This window comes from Leptonotus elevatus, chromosome 2, assembly GCF_054856555.1.
Source record: "Leptonotus elevatus isolate MCC_2025b chromosome 2, RoL_Lele_1.0, whole genome shotgun sequence".
Taxonomy (NCBI): Eukaryota; Metazoa; Chordata; class Actinopteri; order Syngnathiformes; family Syngnathidae; genus Leptonotus; species Leptonotus elevatus.
Genome location: NC_141240.1, coordinates 12750438 through 12775352, shown reverse-complemented (window position 1 = coordinate 12775352; position 24915 = coordinate 12750438). Strand labels below are relative to the sequence as shown.

The 24915-nt window shown below is 39.6% G+C and overlaps 3 protein-coding genes across 7 annotated transcripts; 1 reads left to right on the top strand and 2 right to left on the bottom strand.

Annotated features, from left to right (window-relative positions):
• Window positions 1–3634: 3634 nt before the first annotated feature.
• ccnq (cyclin Q) lies at window positions 3635–10122 on the bottom strand. The gene is made up of 5 exons (XM_086066945.1): window positions 9548–10122; window positions 7933–8116; window positions 7672–7804; window positions 7234–7452; window positions 3635–3974 (listed from the first exon to the last, which is right to left on the bottom strand). Exons 1-5 carry the CDS (start codon window positions 9696–9698, stop codon window positions 3885–3887), a joined length of 777 nt encoding a protein of 258 aa, XP_085923071.1. The 5' UTR covers window positions 9699–10122; the 3' UTR covers window positions 3635–3884.
• Window positions 10123–10629: 507 nt separating this feature from the next.
• Window positions 10630–20449, top strand: cfap126 (cilia and flagella associated protein 126). Of its 5 annotated transcripts, XM_086068500.1 has the most exons (6): window positions 10630–10969; window positions 11040–11102; window positions 11880–11954; window positions 12050–12250; window positions 14006–14225; window positions 20215–20449. In XM_086068500.1, the coding sequence occupies exons 1-6, from the start codon at window positions 10883–10885 to the stop codon at window positions 20250–20252; spliced, it is 684 nt and encodes a 227-aa protein (XP_085924626.1). In that variant the 5' UTR covers window positions 10630–10882; the 3' UTR covers window positions 20253–20449. The 5 variants fall into 5 exon arrangements, with proteins under 5 accessions (XP_085924626.1, XP_085924625.1, XP_085924624.1 ...); XM_086068499.1 differs by lacking the exon at window positions 20215–20449 and having other exon boundaries at window positions 11880–11948; window positions 14006–14581; XM_086068498.1 differs by lacking the exon at window positions 20215–20449 and having other exon boundaries at window positions 14006–14581.
• Window positions 11446–24806, bottom strand: LOC147178475 (alpha-1,3-mannosyl-glycoprotein 4-beta-N-acetylglucosaminyltransferase C). The gene is made up of 5 exons (XM_086068497.1): window positions 24659–24806; window positions 20849–20959; window positions 20600–20750; window positions 20169–20423; window positions 11446–17833 (listed from the first exon to the last, which is right to left on the bottom strand). The coding sequence occupies exons 2-5, from the start codon at window positions 20942–20944 to the stop codon at window positions 16923–16925; spliced, it is 1413 nt and encodes a 470-aa protein (XP_085924623.1). The 5' UTR covers window positions 20945–20959; window positions 24659–24806; the 3' UTR covers window positions 11446–16922.
• Between the last annotated feature and the right edge of the window lie 109 nt (window positions 24807–24915).

Below are 24915 nucleotides of genomic sequence, written 5' to 3'. Positions count from 1 at the left end.
AGTTGCTTAGATGTAAAATAATAATAATAATAATAATAAAACATGGGAAAGAAATGCCAGTTAAACAAGCATGTTGTTGTAAATCCACAGTATGTTTATGGTCATAATTCATCTGCACTGAGACGTGGTCACCCTAACAGTTTTGGAGCATTAGGCTGACTGTGAGAGTGGAGCATAGACGGGCGGGTATACCACACAATTCATCTTAGTACTTCCTGTCAGCAGACACATGATCAATAAACACCTGTGAGCCCGTTCTATTATGTAGATTTTTTTATTATTATTATTTATTTCTTCCCATCACCTGTCTATTATGGGTGGCTGAAGATATTTATAATTGTCCTGTGTGTAACTTGCAAACAAATAATCATTGAGAAGCACTGCCTTAAGTCCAAAGCAAACAGATAGAACAAGACTTGTTAGCGGACCACCGCAGACGAATGGAGGGTTGCAAATTTTAGACGTGTGATGCAAACTCCCCTCAACTCATTTTCTGATCTCAAATGTTCTCGTCCCTCTCGCCCCCCAAATGCCATCAATCCATATCACTCTTTCTTTCCATGCTCCTCACTCTAGTTCCCCTTCCCATCTGATGGTTAATTCATGGAGTCTGGCTGAACATGCTTCCTCTCCATTATTAATATAACATTAGGGAGACAAGAGGGAGGAGGAGGAGGAGAGAGGAAGAAGAGGCCGGAAACGAGGAGAGGGGGTGGATGGGAAGACAAGGAATATGGGGAAGGAGAAAAAGACAGTGAAATGATAGCCACCCCAGTGCGAGAGGAACCGATGAGAAGGGAGGAAAACTGCGCGGCACGTCACGTGACGCCATCGCAATGCACGCAATGTCTCCTGTCCCATGCGTGAAGAGAGGCACAACGCAAGAGGAGGAGATTGGAAGGGAGCGGGACGTGGCAGCGGAGATCGTGCAATTATTTTCGCATGGACACATATCCTCACTTCAAAGGAGGACTTTTGTTCAAAGAGAAACACAAAAAAGGGATATGAGGCTAGGTGACGTTTCGTCCTCTTCAAAGCGAGTGAAAGAAGGAAATGCAACCCCAGCAGCACCCTTGCCAGATTTCAGTGTTCACACACACTTACACTTGAGCCTCTGTATTCTGCTCGACGTGAAAACAAGCAGGGTGTCCTCAAATAACCTGCGCAGATTTATTTCTCACACTCCTCTGACTGTGTGTGTGTGTGTGGGGGGGGGGGGGGGGGGGGGGTACTGCTCAAGGCTACAACCTTGGAGCACTCAAAGCCTTGAGTCATCTCTGCAAGGGAACCTTAGGATTGTCCTTATAAAAGCACATGACATTTTAGGGCTATTTTCTCATCAGAAAGTAACTAACTTAATGTGTACACACATTATGAGATTGAAGAGAAAAGCTGCAAAGTAAATACAGGGTGTCCACAAAAACACTTGATTGCAAACTGATATAAGATGTGACATAATTGCAATATTTTTTTCCCCAATTAGTAGCTATGGTTGCCTAATTTCATATTTCATATGGAACAGCATTAAAGATGCTCACTGTACTCTGCCTTTTGGTTAAGCTTTTTAGCAGGAAGTCTAGGTATGTAAACTTTGCATAGAGCAGTGGCCTACAATAATACATCAAAAAGTATAAATTATGCTTAGAACTTGAAATTCAAACAAATGCAGCAATATAACTATAAATGGCTGACTACGTTTTTGTGTTAACTGGGAAATGGATCATGTATACAGTTTAGCAGGTCAACAAAGTTTAAGTTTCAAGTTTAATTTAATTTAACATTTTATCACCATTTTCTATTTTCTATAAATATTGTGGCAAATCCAGGTCCAGGAAGTAAAAATCCTGCCAGCACCTGTGTCTGAAGCAAAACTGTGGCACGGTTTTATTACAATCTTTGTGTGTGTGTGTGAGCAGAGGTGTCAAATCCAGCACCAGGACTTCAGCCAGTGGTTAAAGCCAAACTATGGCAGGGTATTTACTTTCTGGACCTAGATTTGCCGCCTTTAGAAAATGGTAAATCCAGGTCCAGAAAGTAAAAACGCTGCCACCGTTTGGCTTTAGCCACACATGTAGGTGTAGAGCTTGCTACCCGGGAGCTTATTTACCTGGCTGCCGGTTGAGTAGAAGCATCTGTGGCCAAATCCAAACTGTGGCGGGGTTTTTACTTATTGTACCTGGATTTGCCATGATCCTTTCCTGGTTTTTAATTTAGGGAAAAGGCATTAAAACACTTAATGGTCATTAAGATTTATTCAGATTTAGCAATTTCATAATTCAACAACCTTAACTCATTCACTGCCATTGACGGCTATATACTTAAAAAATTAACTATTTCTATTAGTTGAAAAAAAAATCCGCTTTTATTAACAAGAGTATGAAAACCTAGATTTTTTTTTTATTGTGCATTTAGAACATAATTTTAACCACCTGCTGCTCCAAATTTGTTATCTTTTGTTTTTCTTTTTAATTCATTCACTGCCATATAAACGTCAAAAAATTCATTTTAACGATTTCTATTAAAACCTAGATTTTTTTTATTGTACATTTAGAACAGATATAAAAATTTGGAGTAATCGTGAGTTAACTAGTGAAGTGTCATGTCATGCGATTAATTACGATTATAATTTATAATTATAATCACCTGACGCCTTCTAATCTTTTCTTCTTTTTTTTTTAAAGAAGAAAAAAAGGTTATTAAAAATTAGGGGGCGTCAGGTGATTACAATTTTTAATTGTAACTAATTGCGTGACTTCAATAATTTACTCACGATTAATCACAAATTTTATATCCGTTCTAAATGTACAATATTTTTTTATAGGTTTTCACACTCTTAACAAAAGTGGGAAAAAAATGTTAAATTAATAGAAAGTTTAAATTATTTTTTTATGTCTATACATTGTCATTGGCAGTGAATGAGTTAACTTGCGATTAATCACAAATTTCATATCTATTCTAAATATACAATAAGAAAATCTAGGTTTTCATACTCTTATTAAACAAAAGTGGAAAAAATGTTAAACTAATAAAAATAGTTCAAATGAATTTTTGATGTTTATAGCCGTCAATGGCAGTGAATGAGTTCATTATTTAAAAAGTATATTGGTAACACTAGCTCAACTATCTGCTAAATATTAGATCCATACCGAATCCTTGTTTTTCTTCCTGTGACAGTTTTACTCAACAAAGGTTTTGGGAACTAAAAACAAAGTCATGGGGTGCCAACAATTTCATAAGCCACATAAAAAGCAGCAGTCGACATTAGATGGAAGCGTCATCACTGCTCTACACAAAAACCTGCAGGGAAGAGAAAGAGGTTTTAGGAGATTAAGACAATTTGGGCCTAACTCCTTGTTGACAACACTTCTGGGCAGGACCACATCCAAGGTTGTTCGCCAAACCCTTTAGATAATGAAGCATTAAGCATATTCAATACCCAACTGGATGAACCTCAATGCAAAGCGGGAAAGGGAGTGACCCCGGTTCATTCTCATTCAATTCAGTCAAGTATGCTGGAGAGGAAACACAGGCCGGATGTGTTGGCCATGTGCTCTTCTCCTTAATGTGCGCTAATGATCTGCTGCTAATTAAGGATTCCTAGGTGGGGGATTAAACACGACAAAGATCAACAATAACCAATCTGATTTTTTTTTAATGTGTTGATCTGCTATCGGCGAGACAAAAGTATAGCTTTGCTAAGACTTCCTAAACAGGTAGCAGGAAATGAAGAAATGTCTCCCGATAGTGTTAAGCCTCGGTAATGCAGTTTTTTTTGTCAAAGCTCTGTCTCGTGTGTAAATGTTCCCACCGGAATGACGCACCGGCGATTAAACACACGCAGCCTGCACCAACGACTGGTGTCTTGTCATGCGTGTGCAGTGTCCTCAGATACACTTGGCTTCCATGTCGTACAGTTGGAGAAGGTCAGAGATCACAGCATCTATGTCCGCATTGGTCACGCCATCACAAAGTACCTGCAACACATGCACATACCCGGCCGGGCTCAAAGCGTGGACTTCAAACAACCTACAGTAGATTTTCTATCCTGGAGGAAACGGGAAGCATAACAAATCTGGATTCTTTTTTTTTTAAAGCATTTGCATTTAAATAGAACGCCTTGCAAAGCAGAGCTTCAACAAAAGAGACCTGATTAGTGAAATTGCTTGACAATGGAAGGTTTTTAAGTGCACCACCGTCCAATTAATATAACAAGATGAAGACTTTGAAGACTGACTGGAGCTGGAGAGGTAGTTGGTAAATCATCTAGTGGATGTTTTTGTGATTTTATCAGGAACCTTTATCAGATTACAAAATGATCTGTACAATAACTTTCTTCATTTTGCCATATTCTAATTGTAAGGACACAAAGATGGAGCTGGACACAATGCACAAATACACAAGCTTTTGAATGCACCGGCCACAACAAAATGGCCACCTTGGACAATCTAATGTGATTCATCGTAAGAGCTGTATCAAAAATGATTTCTCTATAAAGATAATATAACTCACAATTTGTTCATTATTATGACTGTGGTATAACGTGGACACAATTATTGGTACCCCTCTGTTAATGAAAGAAAATCCCACAGTGGGCACAGGAATAATAGAAAAAAAGTAATAATAGATTAAAATTGTATGAAATATGAAAAATGAAACGGAATTATTTTTTTAAAACATACTCATGAGACGAGCCTGGACAAAAATGATGGCAGCCCTAGAAAACACTGAAAATAATTTGACCCTTTAGTGGTGTGTTCAACCAAAGTGCGTCCTCTAATTAGCATCACAGGTGTCTACAAACTTGTAATCAGACAGTCGGCCCATTTAACAGGGGACAAGTAGTCATTGCGCTGTTTGGTGACAAGGTACGTCACAAGCTTAACATGGAGCAGTAGAGTCGAAGGAGAGTGAATGCTAAAGCTAAAGGCTAAGACCATCTCTTGATGTTTTCATGACTACAACAACTGCACATTTAAAGGATGACTTCTTTTTTCAGGATTTCCACAAGGTGGGAGTCAACTTTATCTTTAATCACGGTATTGGGACGGTTAAGGATAAAAAGTTTATGAGAGCAGATGGGAGCGGGATTATCCAGTACAAAAAATAATAATCCAGTCGCGCGTCATCCTCTACTATACTATTATATATTATTCAATAATATACATATTATTAACTCATTCACTGCCATTGACGGCTATAGATGTCAAAAATGAATTTGAACTATTTCTATTAGTTTAACAAATGTTTCCACTTTTGTTAACAAGAGTATGAAAACCTAGAAAAAAATGTACATTTAAAACAGATTTAGAATTTGTTATTAATCATGAGTTAATTATTGAAGTCATGCGATTAATTACAATTTTAAAAACATAATCGCTTGACGCCCCAAATTTTTAATTTTATTAAAAAAAAAAAAATTTAAGTCTAGGATTTCATTCTCGTTAACAAAAGTGGGAAAAAAATTTAACTAATAGAAATAGTTCAAATGATTTTTTGACGTTTATCGGCGTCAATGGCAGTGAATGAGTTAAAATATTATACATAAATTTAAGATGCACGGGACTGTAGGCAACCTCACTAGACGTGGCCACAGAAGGCAAATTGATGACAAATCAAAGAGGCTAATAATACAAATGGCAATAAAAGAGGGCAGAACCACCGCCAAAGAAAACTCCAAGGTACGCCAACGTCAGATCACACTGATGCACCACACTTCATGTGAGATGACTGAGGATGACAACACTGGTGAAAGCAAATCATAAAAAGCCAGACTGGAATTTGTGAAAATGCATTGACAAGCCACAAAGCTTTGGGAGAATGTTTTTGGACAGATGAGGCTCGGTTATATTCTCGAGATGCTTTGCTGCATCTGCCATGGGACGTCTTGAATCTGTGAGGGTAGCGTCAGAAATCTTGGTCTTAGCCGCAGGTCACGGGTCTTGCAACAGGATAATGACGCAAACACACAGCTAATAAAAACACCCAAAAATGCCTAAGAGCAAAACATTGGACTATTCTGAAGTGGCCTATGAGCCCTGATCTAAATCCTATTGAACATCTCAGAAGGAGCCGAAAAACATGCCATCTGGAGAAGACACCCTTCAAACCTGAGACAACGAGAGTTTTCTCATGAAGGGTGGCCAACAATAGCTGCTGAGAGGAGCAGAAGTCTCACTGAAAGTTACAAATATCACTTGATTGCAATGATTGCCTCCAAAGGTTGCGCAACAAAATATTAAAGGGTAACATCATTTTTGCCCAGGGCTATTTCCTGAAGTTGTTTTTAATAATTCTGTTGAACCGCAATTCAAAAGCAGTATCTGATTTTCACTGGTTATTTTTCATAATTGTCATATTTATTATTACTTTTTGTCAGATTCAAGTTATTTCTGCAACCACTCTGGGTTTTTATTTTATTTACAAAGGGGTACCATTATTTTGTCCATGTAAGTAGCTTTCTGTATGATACTGCACCTTTATTATGTAATACAGTATTAACTCTCTATAACGGCCTCACTGTCTTGCAGATTTTTTTAGAGCAATTTTGCATGCATTTTTTCTTAGTAATGTACCTATTTTAGAAAATGTATCAAGGTTTGAACATTGAGGAAGTTGAAACAAGAGAGAAATTAGAGAAATTTTGAAAAGTGTATAAATTGTGTGGTGAGGGGTTTTAGAGCCTTCAAACATTTATAATAAATGTAATACATAAAGTTAACTACTTTGCGGATTTTATTTATTGCGGGTATTTTTTGGAAACTAACCCCAGTGGAAAATGAGGGAACACTGTATAGCTAAAGGAGGTAACCAAAATATTCTAGAATAAATAAAAAAAAACGGCTCCCAGTACAATACGCTACAATTTTACAATGCTGCAGCCTACAACCATAACAATATACAATATATTCTTGAATCGATGGTGCTTTTTGAGCATGCTGCCCGCAGTAAAGCTCTTTCGATATACTGACACTGAGCTGGATAAGCTCTTATAGGAAACGGGCTTTAATGACACAAAAAGTCGAAAGTTATCGTGACGTAGCCCACCTGCCAGTCCCAAAGCCTGTTATCCTAATACACAAAATGTAAAAATGTTCCTTGAGTTAGACACACACAAAAGTCAATATCTTACATCTTGATACAATAAAAATGAGTTTGATTTAAAAAAAATAATTATAATAATAATTTAAAAATGAAGCTGGGCGTACCAAATAACAATTAAAAGCCAATACACACCTGCCACCACCATTTCTCCCCAACAGGCAACTCCACTCCATAGCTGTTGAGAGCCAAATACAGTGTTGCTATAGCGATGTGTTGGGGCGTGTGGCGGATACACATGGAGCCATGGTAGCAGTCTCGAAGCAATGCCCAGGAAGTCTCAGCAACAGGGCATCGAGACCAAGCATGGCGGTTCACAAGTGACTTCACAGACGTCAAATAGTGGAGTAGATACTACAGAGAGGGCGAGACCAGCTAAATATTCAATATTATTCTCAGAATCGCTACACAGACTATAATTATTAAAGCATATAGGAAACCCAAAAGAGATCCCGACTCACGGTGCACACAAGGACTCTGGGATAAGCGTGAAAATATCACAACGTGTCACGCTAATTAGGGAGGACGTGATTACTCACTCCAGCACACACGCATACGCAGGCGCAGACGCACCTTGTGTGGGTGTTCAAAGGAGACTTGGAAGTTGAGCTGTCGGAGGATGAGGAGCTCACACTGCACCACACTGTCCCTCAGGTCCCAGAACTCCTTGTCACATTCTAAAGGGAGGCTGCCACTGTTGAAGTACCTGGAAGGTGTTATAGTAAACAAGTTTATGATCATGATAATACCATATTTTTCGGACAAGTCTCTCCAGAGGGGACATTTATTTGACGAAACTGAGAGCATCACCACATCATAAACAAAGATGTTTACCTGTGGCTTACGTTGATGATGTCACGGGTCCTGATGTGCTGCTCCTCCACTTTGCCTGCCAGGTACATGCAGCTCATGGCCACCAGGTAGGGCTCAAACTCACTCAGGCTCACACACCTGTAGAAGTTGTGGTACAACACACACGCTGTAGCAACAGGCACCGAGCGCATGCCCAGCTTCACTCCTGAGCAAGAGAAGGAATATTCATTATATTTAATGTATTGATTTATTTAAACAGATGTGTTCATACAATTTCATTTATGGTGTTCTTGACAGCATGCCTTCCTTTATGGGGGGGAAAAAAACTTGCAGCATGAAAATGTGAAAGACAAACAAAACACTTGTGCTCAAGGCCCACTTTTGATATTTACATTGCACAGACGAAGCAGGTCATTTGTAATTAAGGTTAATTTATAAAAATTAAAATGTGTATGTAAAAAAAAAAAGTACTTTACTCAAAATAATAAATTATGTGAATAATTAGATTAATTGTGTTTATCTTTGTGTTTAAATGTTTTGCATTTTTCAAATAAGAAATACTGTACATAAAAATGTAATTCTCTTTTTAATTTGTATTATTCATAATTAATTATTACTATCATTAAACCAGCCATTTAACAATTTAATAAAACACTTCTAAATCTATATGTACATTTATTTATTTTATTTCTAATATTTATAATACCTCAATTAGCCAATTCTATAATAAAATAAATAAACAATTATTATTTTTTAATACATTTAAAATTAGCCAATTTAAGGGAACCACTCCTGGGTTCGAAGCGGATGGGGTGAAAATCAACACCTCCAAGTCTGAGACCATGGACCTCAGTTGGAAAAGGTAAGAGTGTCCTCCCCAAGTAGGGGATGAGATCTTAGCCCAAGTAAAGGAGTCAAGATGAGGTCTTGTTCGAGAGTGAGGGAGGAATGGAGTCGAAGATTGACAGGGGGATCAGTCTAGTGTCTGCACAGATGAAGACTCTCTATCAGTCTGTCGTGGTGAAGAAGGAGCTGAGCCGAAAGGCAAAGTCAGATCGATTTACATTCATTCCTAGCTTCACCATTGGTCACAAGCTATCGGTTGCGACCAAAAGATCCCGGCTACAAACAGCAGAAATTAGTTTTCTCCACAGGGTGTCCGGCTCTCCCGAAGAGATAGGGTGAGAAGCACAGTCATTCGGGCGGGCCTCAGAACAGAGCTGCTGCTCCTCCTCATTGACAGGAGTGAAGTGAGTGCCTCAGGCATGTGGTTAGAATGCCTCCTGGTGAAGTATTCCGGGCATGTCCCACTGGGAGGAGGGCCCGGGGAAGACCCAGGACATGTTGGAGAACCAGTCTCCCCTGCTGACCTGGCAACACCTCGGGATCCTGCTGGCTGGGGAGAAGTAAGTCTGGACTTCCCTGCCAAACCTGCTGCCCCCCTGACTCAACCCCAGATAAACAGAAGAAAATGGCTGGATGGAGGGCAAAGGAACCTTGATCATGGAAGTAAGTAGGCCCTGTATGAATACTTTGCCCACATCTAAGCTAAAGTAACCAACGTATGGTACAGCATGCACACTACTTTTACATCTGTGCAAACTACAACCACCGTTGGAGACGTGTTGTTGGTTACCTGCTTCCATTATGAAGCGACACACGCGAAAGTGTGTTTTCATGTCCCGAGCAATGTTTCCCTCTCCATCCCCGACAGAAGAGCTCCCGGCGGCTGGAACCACAGGTTGATCCCGGGCGGCAGGAGAGCGACATGACGGACCCGGTTCCATGTCTTCTGGAACATTAGCACTTCAGTAACGAATGACTAGTCCTCGCAGAACATTTTACAAAACTAGGTTACACATAAACAGCGACTTTGGTTAAGTCGGTAACTGGTGTTGCCAAAATAGTTAACGGAGCACTTGGCGTGAGTGAATGGCAGCTTGAACAAGCTTGCGCACCACGCGATAGCTAACAGCTAACGGAAGTAAACAATAGAGTATCCGGTCAAATGCATTGATAGCGAAACGAAAACGCTATACATTTTATGCATTAACATAGGCTGAGTTTGGAATCGTTCACTCACTCCCTTACTCCCTAATCACTATAGGTTCAATATGATTCACTAAATAAAAAAAATAAAATAATTTAATATTAAAAAACAACAACCGTTGTTGAGCATTTCTCAGGCGCGCTGTTAATACGCCATCGTTGTCGCGCAATTTAGACGCACTAATACATAATGAACAAACTAATCTTTCACGAGTGATTAATCTTACAATGTATGTAACACGTCACTGCGAAGTCAAAATATTCATATATAATCGATGGTGAACTTCACAGCATGATTTGTATCATGAAGTGTGGGTTTTCTGGATGAAGTAAAATTTGATTAATTGTTTTTTTATATTAAGCGATTTATATTAATTTAAGTACTAATAAAGGCAATTGGTGGAGATGGGCTCGCAGGAAGAAGAAAAACTCCCTTCTGAAAAGTCCGCTGCCTGTTTCCCACTACTTTTACATAGTATTCACCACTACAAAGTCAGCAAATTCGCAAATGTATGCTATAATGGCCTAATACAATTAAGAGTCATTGTTCTATCATAAACCACCCAAGACAGTAGAGAGCGGTTGCCACTTGGCACATCTCCAAGGAGCACGCGAATGAGACATCTACGCGCTTCGTTCTGCTTTTCCACATCCAATATGGCGCTGACGTCGACGTTCAAACCGGCGCTGAATACGGTGTCCACGTTTGTTTGTCTCTAATCGATGGTGACGATTGTCCTACACAACGCGACAGGTGTCACGGTTTCAAAGTGAATAACATTCACCCTTGAGTAAGGCCCAATGTAAATAAAAGTTATTTTACAAACAGCGCTACACTCTACATATTTATGCTATAAGAGATTTCAGTGGTACCTCGTCAACGCTACCCTAGCTTTGTAGACTCTCGGCTGAAAGACGTCACATGGTTGGGTTGCTATGCAACAAGTCCGTTCAACGGACTCATTTGTATACAGTCGCAGCAATGTCGTCCAGTTTCACAGCAAACCAGGTAAATATCAACGCTTTAAAACTGAACATTTGTATTTCTCACATGAACATTGTAACTTTTCTTTCTTCAGTACGACGATGCCTTCAGGCCTCAGAGGCTGCAGAACTGGTGTCAGGCAAAGCAAACAAACAAGGTCGCTAAATGTTGTTGTTTTTTTAATGTTGGCAGAAACGTTCCAAATGCAGCAATGTCACCATCCGAATGCAGGGGTATCCAAACGTTTCATCTAAAAGCCACATACTGAAAATCAAAGGTGGTAAATACAGGTTGAGTTAAGTTGAAGCATTACCTGTACCAAAAATCCAAACATGTAATTGCTGTTTAAACTCACCTTCAAATACATTTAAAAAAAAAAATACACGAGTGTAGGTAATGATATGCTATGCAATTACAAATTGTTGTCTACATCACATACAGTTGAATATATACATTGCATTTATTTTTATTTTTTTATTAAAAAAATGTCCGCAATGCATAATTGAATATTTATTGCATTTATTATTTTATTTGTATTTTTGGTTTAAAAAAAGAAGAAGAAAAAAAAGGTGATGAAACGAGAAGTAAAATATTTTCCCAAGATTTTTGGGTAGCTCTTGGCCTTGCATCCCACAATATTATTATTGGCCCTGTACTGAAATTCATTCAGAACAACTTTATTATTGAGCAAAAAACAACAACAACGACAAAAACATGCAGGTGAAACAAAGTTATTTGCATAAAAAGAACAAGTTAGAGAGTTGCAGTGGGTCCAACTCATCTTCTTCTTTAAAGAGATGAAAACAATCCTCCAAAGAAAGTAGTTCGAAGTTCGAACTGTGTCAGTCGTTTAGTAGCCTATGTCGCAAAAAAAATAAAATAATGCAATGGCCATAGTTTAGACACCTCCGGTATGATGTTTGGATGTTTCTAGGCACCCACAACACTGACGGGCCGCACCACGTGCATTGCAGATAACAGAGGACATCTGCTCCCTGGAATGGTAAAGGTAAACCCTAAAAGCTTGTGTTCACAATATTTATTATTAAAATTGTAAAGTCGACATCAAAATGACCTCATGTGGCATTGTGTGTCATGCACCAGAGAGGCAGCGCTTGGCCTGACTTTAAAGGGACCTGGGATCTACCTGCTCGTATACCAGCGCAGAGAATCAACCCCACGAGCCGCTCTGTGGAGGGTCTTGAAAGGCTCAGGGCTTGGGGCTTGGATCCTGAACACACAGCCAACTCTAGGCCACTAGGAGGCAGCAAAAACACCAATGCTTCGCGGGATACGAGCAAGCAGGTTAGGCCTACTTTGTAGACAGCAGCTGTCTCACGCATGTACACGGTTTATTCTTTTACTGTCCACAACACAGACGCCAACATTTGAGCTTGAGTTCAAGCAGTATGAAGGAAAAGGCTCTTTGAAAAGAGAAAGTGCAGCACATAAGAATTTTTAGCCTTTCCCGATACAAGATACTGTGCCGAATGTTTTTTTTTTCTTTCTGTGCAAATACAAGCTGCACTGAGCCACATTCCTCAGGTAAGTGGAAAACCGAAATATAAAATTAAACTGAGCACAAGGGTGGCGTCACTGCGGACTGCTAGTAGTGACCTCTCTCAGCGCTAATATTTAGGAACAGTAAAGGAAAGTAAGCAGAAGCAGAAGTATCAATTTTCTCCTTATTTACTGTTTAATGTTGGCTCTACTGTACATTACTTAAACTGCTCTTGGAATGATTTAATCAGTGGGCCTTAAACACTTTAAACACAAAATAAATCTATCCATTTGTTATACCAGATTACAACTCGCACCGGTCCCCACCGGTCAATCACAGGATCCGTATTAGCGACAGACAACCATTCACACTCACTCACTGAGTGGTACCCTGACATCATCACTGATGTAAAAATAGATATGAAAAAGAAATACATTGGCAAAAGGTGTGCACAAGTTTGAGAATTTAACAATTACTTGGCATCTTTAGCAATAAATAGCAAAAAAAAATAGCATATCTTCTAGCATTCAAATTCATCTACAAATAAAAACTGACAAGTTTTCCAAATTTTAACATTGAAATATATTTATATAAAAATGTGGTAATACTCAACTTGTTACATTTTTAGTAGAGATAGACCGATAAGTTTTTGTTTGGTTTTTCCATGGCTTATTCCAATTCTTAGTGGTCAAGGAGGCTGACAACTGATATTTGGAGCTGACATTCATTTTCACTAAAAGGGAAAATATTGGTGTCAAAATAAAAATAAAAGACAAACTCCAACTCTTAACTTTGTTAGCATATCATATAAAGTTAAATAAGATCTTCAACAAGAAAATAGCTTGCTATCTACAGAAAATAAAGGTTTCCAAAGTTTCAAAATATCTGAAATATTAAATATTAATTTATATTAGCTTTAATTTCAAGGTTGTAGAGAGTTCCCAGGGTCAGCAGTATCTCTTAAAAAGTGAACTGAAAATTTAAATAAATAGTTCCCTGAAATTAACACAGTTTTAAATTGATCTATTATTCTTCAAAAAGGCCGATGCCGATATTCATCTAAATGCTGAACATCGGCACCAATAATCAGCCTGGCCAATAATCGGCGTATCCCTAATTTTTTGTTAATCTGTAAAAAATAATAATAGTGTGCCTTCTTTCATCATATTGCCCTCGGGCCAAACTTTTGCCACCCCTGAATTGGGGTATGCAAATTGTTGGGCAACCAGCCTTGGGTGTGCCCAGTGACCTATGACCCTTAGAGGACGAGCAATATAGAAAGTGAGTGGACAGATGGCTGTGCAGGGTAAACAGAAGAGGCTATGATAATAACATTACAAGCACTTTGGCTCAGCGTCACAATCCTAAATTGGGGTCTGTCATGACAACATTGTCAATAAAGTTCCCCCTGTGGACAGTAATGGCCCTCAATCCGATCTGTTTCTACCAGTGCCCAGCGGGATACATTGTGGTCATCTACAGCCCCACATTTGAATGCACTGCTTAATTTGGACTTATTCCAGTACACGTTCAAATACGTCCTCTCGCCATCATTTCAGAACACCGCCTCAACCTCCAGGCCCCCGTCGTCCTCAGCCCAAGCGTCTCAGAGCCGTCCCATTTCTGCAGACCGCACAACTGGCAACCAGGGACGGAACACGCGTGCCGATGAGGTGTCATCTGTCACCCTGCCTGCCACGGACAGACAAAGCGATGGCCGCACTGTGTCGAGCAGGCCGCAGAGTGAGAGAGCAACGTCAGCTTTGCGACCCATGACAGGTGAAGGCGAGCACTCGAGGCCTAATACTGGTTCGGTGTCAGCCCGTTGCCCCCAGTGAATATAAATAGGAAATGCGTGTCACCCCGCCTTTTCTAAATCGGGCCGATTGTACTGATGCACCAGATCAAACTGCTCTATAAATAGCATATTCTGAGAACTGTCTTTTAAATGTGATCGCGCTCTGGTTTCTCATCTTAACAGCTGTCCATGTCGAACGCCCTTGAGAATTCTGGAGTCAAATGTTTCACATTTCAAAACACAAAAAGGATTCGTAGTTGTAACAAAGGAGCTTGTTTTGCAATTCAATAACTCCTACATCAGTATTTACACAATTAAACTGAAAAAAAGGAACAAAGTATGCATTTTCTTTGACACGCAACAAAAATGAGATGTGGCCAGTGCACGGACGGGAAAAGAAGGCTCATGGTGCACGGCCCTCAGCGGTGACATACTTGTTTGTGCGTTGGGGTACATAATCTAAATCCATTTTAAGAATTTGGAGGAAAAACACAGAACAATCCCCTCAGCACAGATTGGATCTCACCTCGTGACTCGTGACTCAACTCAACGGAGCACACGAGTCACCACATCCATCAAGTGAATAGAAATCAAATACACACGTGACATCTTGCTGCTATTTACTTCTACTAAATTGCTTCCATATGTTGGCAATAGAAACTCGTATTTTTAAGAGCTATTTCTCATCAGTAAAACCATGCGCAGTTGAAATCTTCATAGATTGAATTCATCTGTCGATTGGTTTTAAATTGTGGGTCAGTGAGCCCTGCCATGAAATGTGTCCTGATATTGCACAGGGGGGCACAGGATCGTTTTTAGGCTTCTAGAGAGCTTGCTGATTAGCTGATCAGTTGAGTCGGCTGTGTTTGAGGAGAGAGACATGGAAAACAGGCAGGACCAGGGTTCCCTACCCCTGGACTAGACACTTCATAAGCGAACATAAGACAAAAATGCCATTTTTAATAAGTGTAAATGTCTGCCTTTCCATTGAAACAACGCCTTTCACAGCATCTTCATATTTCATGTTCAAATGTGTCACAAATTCTATTGAGCGTGACAATAAAAATAAACCACATCAATATGTTTACCTACATAAGCGTCAGAAACCTCTTGACGATTTCGGGCAAACATGACGAGATGCTATGAGTGCAGCTTGCTTGCTGTCTGGTTGTGGCTCTGGTGTACTTCTGATTTGACAGCGCTCCAAGATAGGTTGACATTTTTTTCATGGCTGATAGAATCTTGAAGAGAACCAGGCACATTGGTTTGTCTTTACATTTGGTAAACATTTGCTTGTGACCTGAAAGACGATCGAGTTGCAATACGGTTGGCTGCTGCATCCGCCCCGTGCCCGCTTATTCTTCCAAAAACTCATGGTAAGGCTTTTGTGAAATTTCAAGTCAGTGAGAAAAAAAATGAAAATCAAATTTAAAATGACAATACTTCAGTGTGGGTTTTGTTCTCAGAAATGGTGGTCGGCCCCAGGCTGCAGAAGGTGACCCAGTTTGAAAGTCAATATTTCCCCCCCTCCACCTTTAAAATGTTTGCAATATTGCATAACACAGAGATGACATAAAAAAGCCTTCCTGAGATTTGTGCTGTTGTTTGTATATGAATGTATTTGGTGCAGTGAATAATAACTGTTGTGGTCATTTCATTTTGAGCTCGTACCCGTGACGATAAATAAAAGGCACAATATTATCCACTTCAACTGCTTTAAAACCAGAAGTTCAATTGTTGGACTTTAAAATACGACATTAACATATTTATTAAATATTTTTGTTTATTCCGCGTCCAGCGTGGTGTCTAATTTTACTGGAAGTGACTGTAAAATAAAATAAATGGACACATCTTTTCATGCTCATTGCAATCATTTTTGTGAATTCTTGAGTGTGAGTCAGCAGGATTTGAATTTCGAGTCTTTTTTTTTTTGTAAATCAAACAGTCGATCATTGATGGTGTCCAACGTAATCCTCAAATTTAACAACAACCATTGTTCGAACAAATGGCAAAGTGCTACATTTATTCATAGTACACTTCAGGAAGATTTGATTTAAAGTATTTTTTTTTCTTCTTTTTTTACAGATTTTATACAAGTTCAGTTTTGGGCTCACGTCACACTCCTGGTCCATGATTTCTGAGAACAACCCTGTGCGACTTCTTTTACAAACTATAAAAAAAAAATTCCCTGAGCTATTGCACCTCCCTTTGAAATTCTCCAGTGAGCAACTTCCTGGAAGACAACAGAAGCAGCTGTAAATAATTTGTTACGATAGCTTTTGTTTCCCTGAACGCCCCCTCCACCCCCCCCCCTTTTTTTTTTCTAAACGATCATAAGCTCCAAAAGCATTTCAACACGTCTTGCGCAGCTTGGGAACTTGTTGGCGGTTGTATTAACAAACTGAAAAAGTTGACTCTGTCGCTCCAGGAGTTTTGAACATGCGCCCCGAACAAGGACAGGAGGTTGTTGTGAGAATCAGTACGCTTTCCAGTGAGGAAAACCGCGCAGTTAAGTCTTCAAATCGTCTATCACTGTCATAGAAAGTGGACTCGTACGACCTGTTACTATGTAAACAAAAGCGCCTGTTCTTGTTCAAACTGAAAGCTGCTCTGGCATTTCATGCAAATGCTCATGGTGCAAATAGGAATAAGGTGGACACCTGACAGGAAACACCAATTCACATCAACGCTTGCTGTGAAGGTGAGCCGGGCTTTGTGGATATTCGGATTTTCCGAATGACAACCCAATCCTTCTGCCCGGCTGTGACTTGGATCCTCAAACACGACAAGGCGGAGCCATACTCTTTGTCGACCCCCTGCATCGCAAAGCGACCGTTCTTGAGCGATCCCAATACATGGAAACCCTCGCAGGTTTTCTGCTCTTGTGAAGTGGTGATCACACTGTGTCCTATTTGCACCTGTGCTGAGCCCAGGATATCTTTCCCCTCTGACCCGGTCTCGACAGTTATTCCCGTCACCACTCTTGGGTCTGTGAATACCACCGTCAAATAGTTGCCTTTCTCCGGGGACCGGCCCCAGAAGAATCCTTCCCCGGCATCCCAGGCCAGTTTGGGAACGTGTTCCTTATAGGTCGACATGTCGGAGAAAACCTCCGCTGGAGGATTGGAGTAGACGCTGTCCTCAAAGTCCTTGTCTTTTAGTTTGTTATAAGTCCCTTGGAATGAGGAGAAAGTGCCTATGTGCTGGAATAATGAAGGTTTGAATTGGATGGGCTCCTTCTGAGTCAGCAGCAGTCGGAAGTGAGACATCAACCAGTCGCAAGGCATTTCTTGATAGAAGAGGAAGAGAAAACGGGCCAGCAGAGGCAGGTGGGCCGACTTGTAGAGTTTCCCAATGTAGCCAAGGGTGGAGAACTCCAGCATTGCCCAGGTTGTCTTCTTGGCTTCTTGCTCCTCAACGCGCTTCTTTATGGCCGTAGGAAAGTTCTTTGCCGAGGAGACGTCATCCTCCAGTTGAAGGTAGTATCTGCCGAGACCCGAGCTGTAGTGCACAAGGAAAGCGTAATCCAGGTTCTGCTTGGAGCGGAATGATACTCGTTTTGGGGAATCGTTGTAGTTCCGCTTTAAACCTGTAGGGGAGTCAGAGACGTTATTTAAACAATGGTGACCTGGATTGTTGTAAGGTGTTTTTTATATTTGAGCAATCCTAGATCTCTTTTACACTACAGTGAGAGATGTGAGGGAGTTAAAGCGCCTCTGATTAACCCAAAATAAAGTTCAGCTGTTCAAGTTTTCTTTCTAGCAGAAGCCTGAACTGCAATTTGGTTACAATGCTAAGGCTCCAGTTGTAGCTAAAACAATAAATACAAATACAGCCCCAAATCATGATGCTGCCAGCGCCATGCCTCACTGTAGGTATTTTGTCTTTTGGTGATGAGCAGTGTTGTTTTATCACCAAACGTACCTTTTGGAATTATGTCCCCAAAAAAAGTACAAAACCTTGTTTTCAAAACTTGATGGCAGGATTGTGCTTTGGGTTTGTTTTGGCCAGGTTAGAGTTGGTTAAACGTTTTGGAATGATTTTGTGTGATCTACTTGTTTAGTAGGGCTGAGAATCTTTGATTGTCTCACGATTCAATTCGATTCCGATTTTTGGGTCTGCGATTCGATTCAAAACGATTTTAAATGAACAATTATTTGATTGACAATGATTTCTGCTTCAATTTATAGATATGCAAAGACTTGTCATGATCTACTCCAGTCTGACTCGCTAATACTAATTAGCGCGCTACTCGTTGCACTTTTATCACTCAAAAGAACGACTCATACAAAACACTTCAGGAATGTATACAGAGAAGCATCTTAACATCCTACACTGCAAAAAAAAACTTATTGGAATAACTTGATCATTACTTTTTGCTTCTATGTGGCTACAATTTAACAGTTTATCAGAACGAGCGGAACCACACTGCCCCTAAGTGGCCAAATCGTGTACAACATGAACAGTGCTCCCAATAAAGGCACACACAAACAAGGGCAAGACAGTATAAAATAATTGAAATAAAATCGATTTCGGGACATTTTAAATCGATTCTGAATCATACTAAATGAGAATCGCGATTCTTATGAGAATCGATTTTTGGGGCACACCCCGATTATTTACAAAAACCTTGCATTTGAGGTGTAGACTTTGTATACATGCTGTATCTACTGTAACACACAAGTATATTATGTACAGTATCTATTGCAAATAAATTAATTTGGAGTCAAACACCGGAAAATAAAACGGTATTCATTTCCCACAGCACACTAGATGATTGAGAGTAGGTATGGGCAACTGGCTGTGTGACCTGCAACCACACTTGGAGTGGCCCCTTGATTAATTTGATGATAAAAAGGCTAATACACTGTTTTCAGTTGTAATAACACATGTCACCACTAGATGGCAGACATCATGTTTAATAGCAATTCCCGGTTCATCTCCTCAGATTTTGTGGCATTTTTCAAAATTTTTAATTACTGGAGTTCACACTGACTCAATACGGAGGAGTGTTAATTGCGTTATCAAGATGAACACCCTCTCATGTCCGTTTAAGAAAGGAGCAAACAGATTGCGTCCACTTTGTCAAAAATTTATCACTGACCCAGATGCCAAGCAGAATGCGCCTCGGTGCGCCTGTTCTATTTCTCCATAAACTCCAAAATATTGAGGTGATCGTTTTGATATTTTCTGAGATTAATGTGAGGATTAGTAGAGATGTCCATGTGTATTTTGGTGATGACTGATAAAAGTTTTCTGACAGTCCTGTTTGTTGAGTGTGCAGTTTTGAGTTATTTGAATTGAGTGAAAGAGTCTCATCCTGACATTGTTTAGCCACGTTGTTGTTGGCGCAAAGCCAGCATTTATTCTTTGCTGTGTGTGGCAATCAGGAAGAAAACAGGTGCAAACTGCTCTCAGCCGTGAAACTTTGTGGGCGTGTGTGCACTGGTATGTCATATATAAATGTGACGTTAAGATGGCGCAAACTGAAAAATTCATTTGAACTATTTCTATTAGTTAAACTTTTTTTTCCACTTTTGCTAACAAGAGTATGAAAACCTAGAAAAATTATTGAAAATTTAGAACAGATTAATTGTTAGTTAACTAGTGAAGTCATGTGATTAATTACAATTTTTTTTAATAAATCGCCTGATAGGCCTAATTAAAAATAATAATAATTAAAAAATAAGGCCCATTTAATCGTAATTAATCGCATGATGATTTTATCTGTTCTAAATGTACAATAAAAAAATTCTAGGTTTTCATAACAAATGTAATGAAATGAAAAAAATGTTGCAACTAATAGAAATACTTTGCATGAATTTTTTACGTCTATAGTCGTCAATGGCAGTGAATAAGTTAATTTAAAAGGAAAGTCCTCCCCCCAAAACTTGTCAATGAATTTGTGTAAAATGTTGTTTAACCTGCAGTAGGTGGATAACATTCCTCCGGAACGTGAATGACCAACAGGTGACCTTGATCGAGCGCCGAGGAGAATTCAGATTTGATCTTGCTCACTGTGGTCATCCGCCAGCTGACATCGAAATCTGCAAGCAGCACAACCACCACCATGGAGGAGCGCTCTTCAGGAGACGATTGGGAGAAGAGGGACACCAACGTGGGGATCAGATAGCTGCCCTTCTTCCTCTGAACCGATGACAATCCAATACATAGATACCCTGTCAGGGAGAAGGGGCATGAAATCAAAATGAACATGAAAATAATGTCAAATATTAGTGACATTATAATGAGTCAACAATAAGGTAAGCAATGGTACTAGAGACATTTACAGATAGAAATGTTCTTTGTGATGTGCGAAATTCGCTAGCTTTGCAGGCGTTGTGAGCAAACTTACTAGCTTGAGTGGATGGTACGCCTGCAAGCAGTTGAAAGGTCACGTTGAGGGGCAGGTAGTCTCCCTGTTCCACCCACGACTCCATACTGACCAGCCTTTCTGCCTTCCATGTTAAGTTCATTAACAGTGGCTCCTCTGACTTGTCCAGGGCCTTCGCAAGAAAAACGCCGTTCATTTATCAACTTTGACCATACTCTTTATCATCCGAGTGGTTTTGTTATCTGTGTGCGTGTGAGAGCGTGTACTCACAGTGCTGATTGGGTGTGTATGACGAACCAAGTAGATGCCCCCTGCAAGGAGCAGCAACAGCAACGCGACATGTTTCTTCTTTGAATGACGTCGCATTTCCTACTTGTGTACCTGTAAATATACACGTGATACAATATTACATAACTGGAATTGATGTTGCCAAACCACTATCGATTAGATATCGTTACAATCATGGGAGAAATATGAAAATAAGCATGCAGCGTCATAACAAAGCGTCTTTACCCTGGAGAAGCCAAGATCCCTTTTTTTCTTTGGAAAATTATGAAGCACTGAACACCAAAACATCAACTTTTTCAATTTTAACTCTTTATTCTCTAATTTAGGGTTTGGGCGAAATTTGACCCATTGGGATTTTGAAGTATAATTTCAAAGAACCATAACAACAAACACTGTCAATGCAAACTATTTTAAATTTAGGAAAATAACCAATAATATACACTGCTACATTGAACAAAGTGTTTTGCTTTATTTATTGCATGTTAGAACTGGATTTTAAATGTGCAAACACACTTTGGCCAATGGAAACATGGCACAAAATCATTGCTGAAAAATTAAAAAAATTTAATGATGCAGAGAGAAACTGCACATTTTCCACTAGGGATGGCAGAAATGGAACATTGAAACGATCAAATCATTTGAAACGATTGATTCACAAAAAAAATCGATCTTTTGGAACGTTCGAAACATCCCCCCTCAGCGACATCTGGTAACCAAGTGTAAAATATTGCAATCAAACAGTAGATCAGTGTTGCCAGCTCCCCAGTAAGGAAACTTAACTATTGGCTGGCATCACCTAATTTACACAACTGGCAATCGGGCTATAATTGTAATGGAGAAAAGAGAGAGAAATAATATCATGGGAAACAAAAACGGAATAACCCCCCATCTCGTCAAAATAAGTATAGAAGTACAAATGAGCTTTTTGTTTGTTTTTAATTTTGCCTCTCAACATGACTTAAAGGCTTTGATAAAAACCCCAGTGCTATCACATTTAATCAAAAACTACATTTCAACAGGTTACATTTCAAAGGCTTTTTTTTTCTTTTTCTTTTTTACGACAGGGCATCAAGTTTTGACAGAAAGTATTAGAGAGGAGAAAGAATGACCTGCAAAAACATGACACCCGTAGCGGGAACTGAATCTGGGTTACGGACCTTTTTCTCAGTCCATTGAGCGGGTGCGTTACCAACTTACCACTAAAGAAACCATCGCGTTCAAAGCGTTCAAGAGGATGTTGACATTTTATCATGTAGGGCGATGAATCAGCAGGGCAATTTTACATACAAAATATACTTAGGTTGAAATTATTTCAGATTTAAGACATTTTAACTCATTCACTGCCATTGACGCCTATAAACGTCAAAAATTCATTTTAACTATTTCTATTAGCTAAAAAAAAAAAAAATACCCACTTTTGTTAACAAGAGTGGGAAGAAATGTTCAACTTTTAGATTATTTGACGTCTATAGCTGATAATGGCAGTAAATGAGTTAATATAGTGCAATGGTTGGTCCAGCATATGTTTTGCCATTTCAAACAAACACTGTTGGCATTGGACTTCATTTGATAAATGTAGGATCCGCTGCCTTTCTTGGACGGTTCTTTGTCAGTTATCAAGTTGCACTTGGACATGTGGTTATTTTTCTCACAGTTTCTGTGTATTGGATTCCCTTTGCCAATAATTTCTCAATGAGGGGCTATGGAGGTAAATTTGGTGCAAAACTAACTTGTGCAAAAAATTTGTACCTGTAGAAAAAAGTCTAAATTTGTATCTGTAAAAGTCGTGATTTGTATCTGTAAAAAAAATGTGTGCCTGTAAAAAAACAATTTGTGTCTGTAAAAGAAATTTGTACCTGTAAAAAAAAAATGTGTATGTGTAAAACAAATTTGTATCTGTAAAAACAAATTTGTACCTGTAAAAGTCATGATTTGTATCTGTACAAAAAAAAATTTGTACCTGTACAAAAAGTATAAATTTGTATCTGTAAAAGTTGCGATTTGTACCTGTAGAAATGACAACTTGTAGTCAAAGAAGTCGCCACTAGGAGTCACAAGTGGTTTTTCTGCTGCTGTTCAGTGACGTGAGTTCTGCCCCATTTGTCGCGCTACGAATGGAGCAAAACTAATTTGTACTTGTAGAGCGCCTGATTTGTACTTGTAAAGAAGGGGGCGGGCTCTGGTGAATGAAGGGTTGTTTTGACCAATCAAGTGAGAAGGATTTGAGCGGATTGGAGCGCAACCTCATTGGTTTAGCGAACGACGGTGGCGGGACTCGCGGAAGGATACAAGCAGGACACATCGTCGCCAACCAACATACATATTAAGAATACTTCTTAATATGTATGTTGAGGAAGAATACTTCAGTATTCTTAATATGTATGTTGAGGAAGAATACTTCAGTCGACTGAAGTATTCTTAATATGTATGTTGGTTGGCGACGATGTGTCCTGCTTGTATCCTTCCGCGAGTCCCGCCACCGTCGTTCGCTAAACCAATGAGGTTGCGCTCCAATCCGCTCAAATCCTTCTCACTTGATTGGTCAAAACAACCCTTCATTGCACCAGAGCCCGCCCCCTTCTTTACAAGTACAAATCAGGCGCTCTACAAGTACAAATTAGTTTTGCTCCATTCGTAGCGCGACAAATGGGGCAGAACTCACGTCACTGAACAGCAGCAGAAAAACCACTTGTGACTCCTAGTGGCGACTTCTTTGACTACAAGTTGTCATTTCTACAGGTACAAATCGCAACTTTTACAGATACAAATTTATACTTTTTGTACAGGTACAAATTTTTTTTTGTACAGATACAAATCATGACTTTTACAGGTACAAATTTGTTTTTACAGATACAAATTTGTTTTACACATACACATTTTTTTTTTACAGGTACAAATTTCTTTTACAGACACAAATTGTTTTTTTACAGGCACACATTTTTTTTACAGATACAAATCACGACTTTTACAGATACAAATTTAGACTTTTTTCTACAGGTACAAATTTTTTGCACAAGTTAGTTTTGCACCAAATTTACCTCCATAGACTTCCCCCTTTCTCCACATGTGACAATCTGCTAGCTACCGTAATGTATGTGGTATCCACGTAAAGCTTCGCTTCTCTACTTTCAGAAACTGTTGTGATTACGTTGCAGTTCACGCTCAGCGGTTCAGGAATTACGGTGATTTGAAAAACAAGTGTGTTGTCTTGTTGCCGCCGACAGTTTCGGTTTCGAAGGGTTAAAATACCTCAACAACTGACTTTGTAATAAATTGTTTTCGTTGTAAATAAACTTTATGGACAGTACACCCTGTATTGCGCATAAATTAAGAAATGGCATACAATACAATTATTGGAACAGTCATTGAACAGATCAATTGACACTTGTTGAGGCATATTGAATGTAGCTTATACAAGTTCAACGAAAGCCAGGCAAGGTACGATCACTTCGGATGTCAAACTTTACTCGACATTATTGTGTAAAACGGTAGTTTATTTATGTAGTAGTATCGTTTTATAGCTCGAGTCACAACGTGCCAAAAGCAAGAGGAAATCAGTAATAGTCACGGACTGGAATGAAAATAGAAATCAGCCCAGGTGCCTTAATTTCAACTGCAACATATGCCTCCCAAAAAGTTTCATACAGTATTGATGAGACACTGGCTTGAAGTTCCATTACCGTTCTTTTTGCGACAGGTTCTCTCGGGAAATAAACACAGCCAATGACCATGAACACACAGATGTGTCGCTTGAGGGAAAAAAAAAAAGTGTCGTCCAACAAGAGTACTCACCTATAAGCGTACTTGCGTCCTGCTCTTCGAGTCCCGACTGTCAGTGGGAAACGGTGGCAGACATCCTCGCGGCCGCTGGGTGGACGAGACGAGACGAGACGCCAGGACCGACAACCCACTCTGCGCGCCGTCTAGCTCTCCACGATGCTCTCTACTTACCAACAGGAATTATTTATTTTTTTAAAGCATGTGTGCGTAATGTGTACCAAGGATAGGTGTTGCAAGTTCATCAGATAGTTCTACAGCGCTCCCATAGG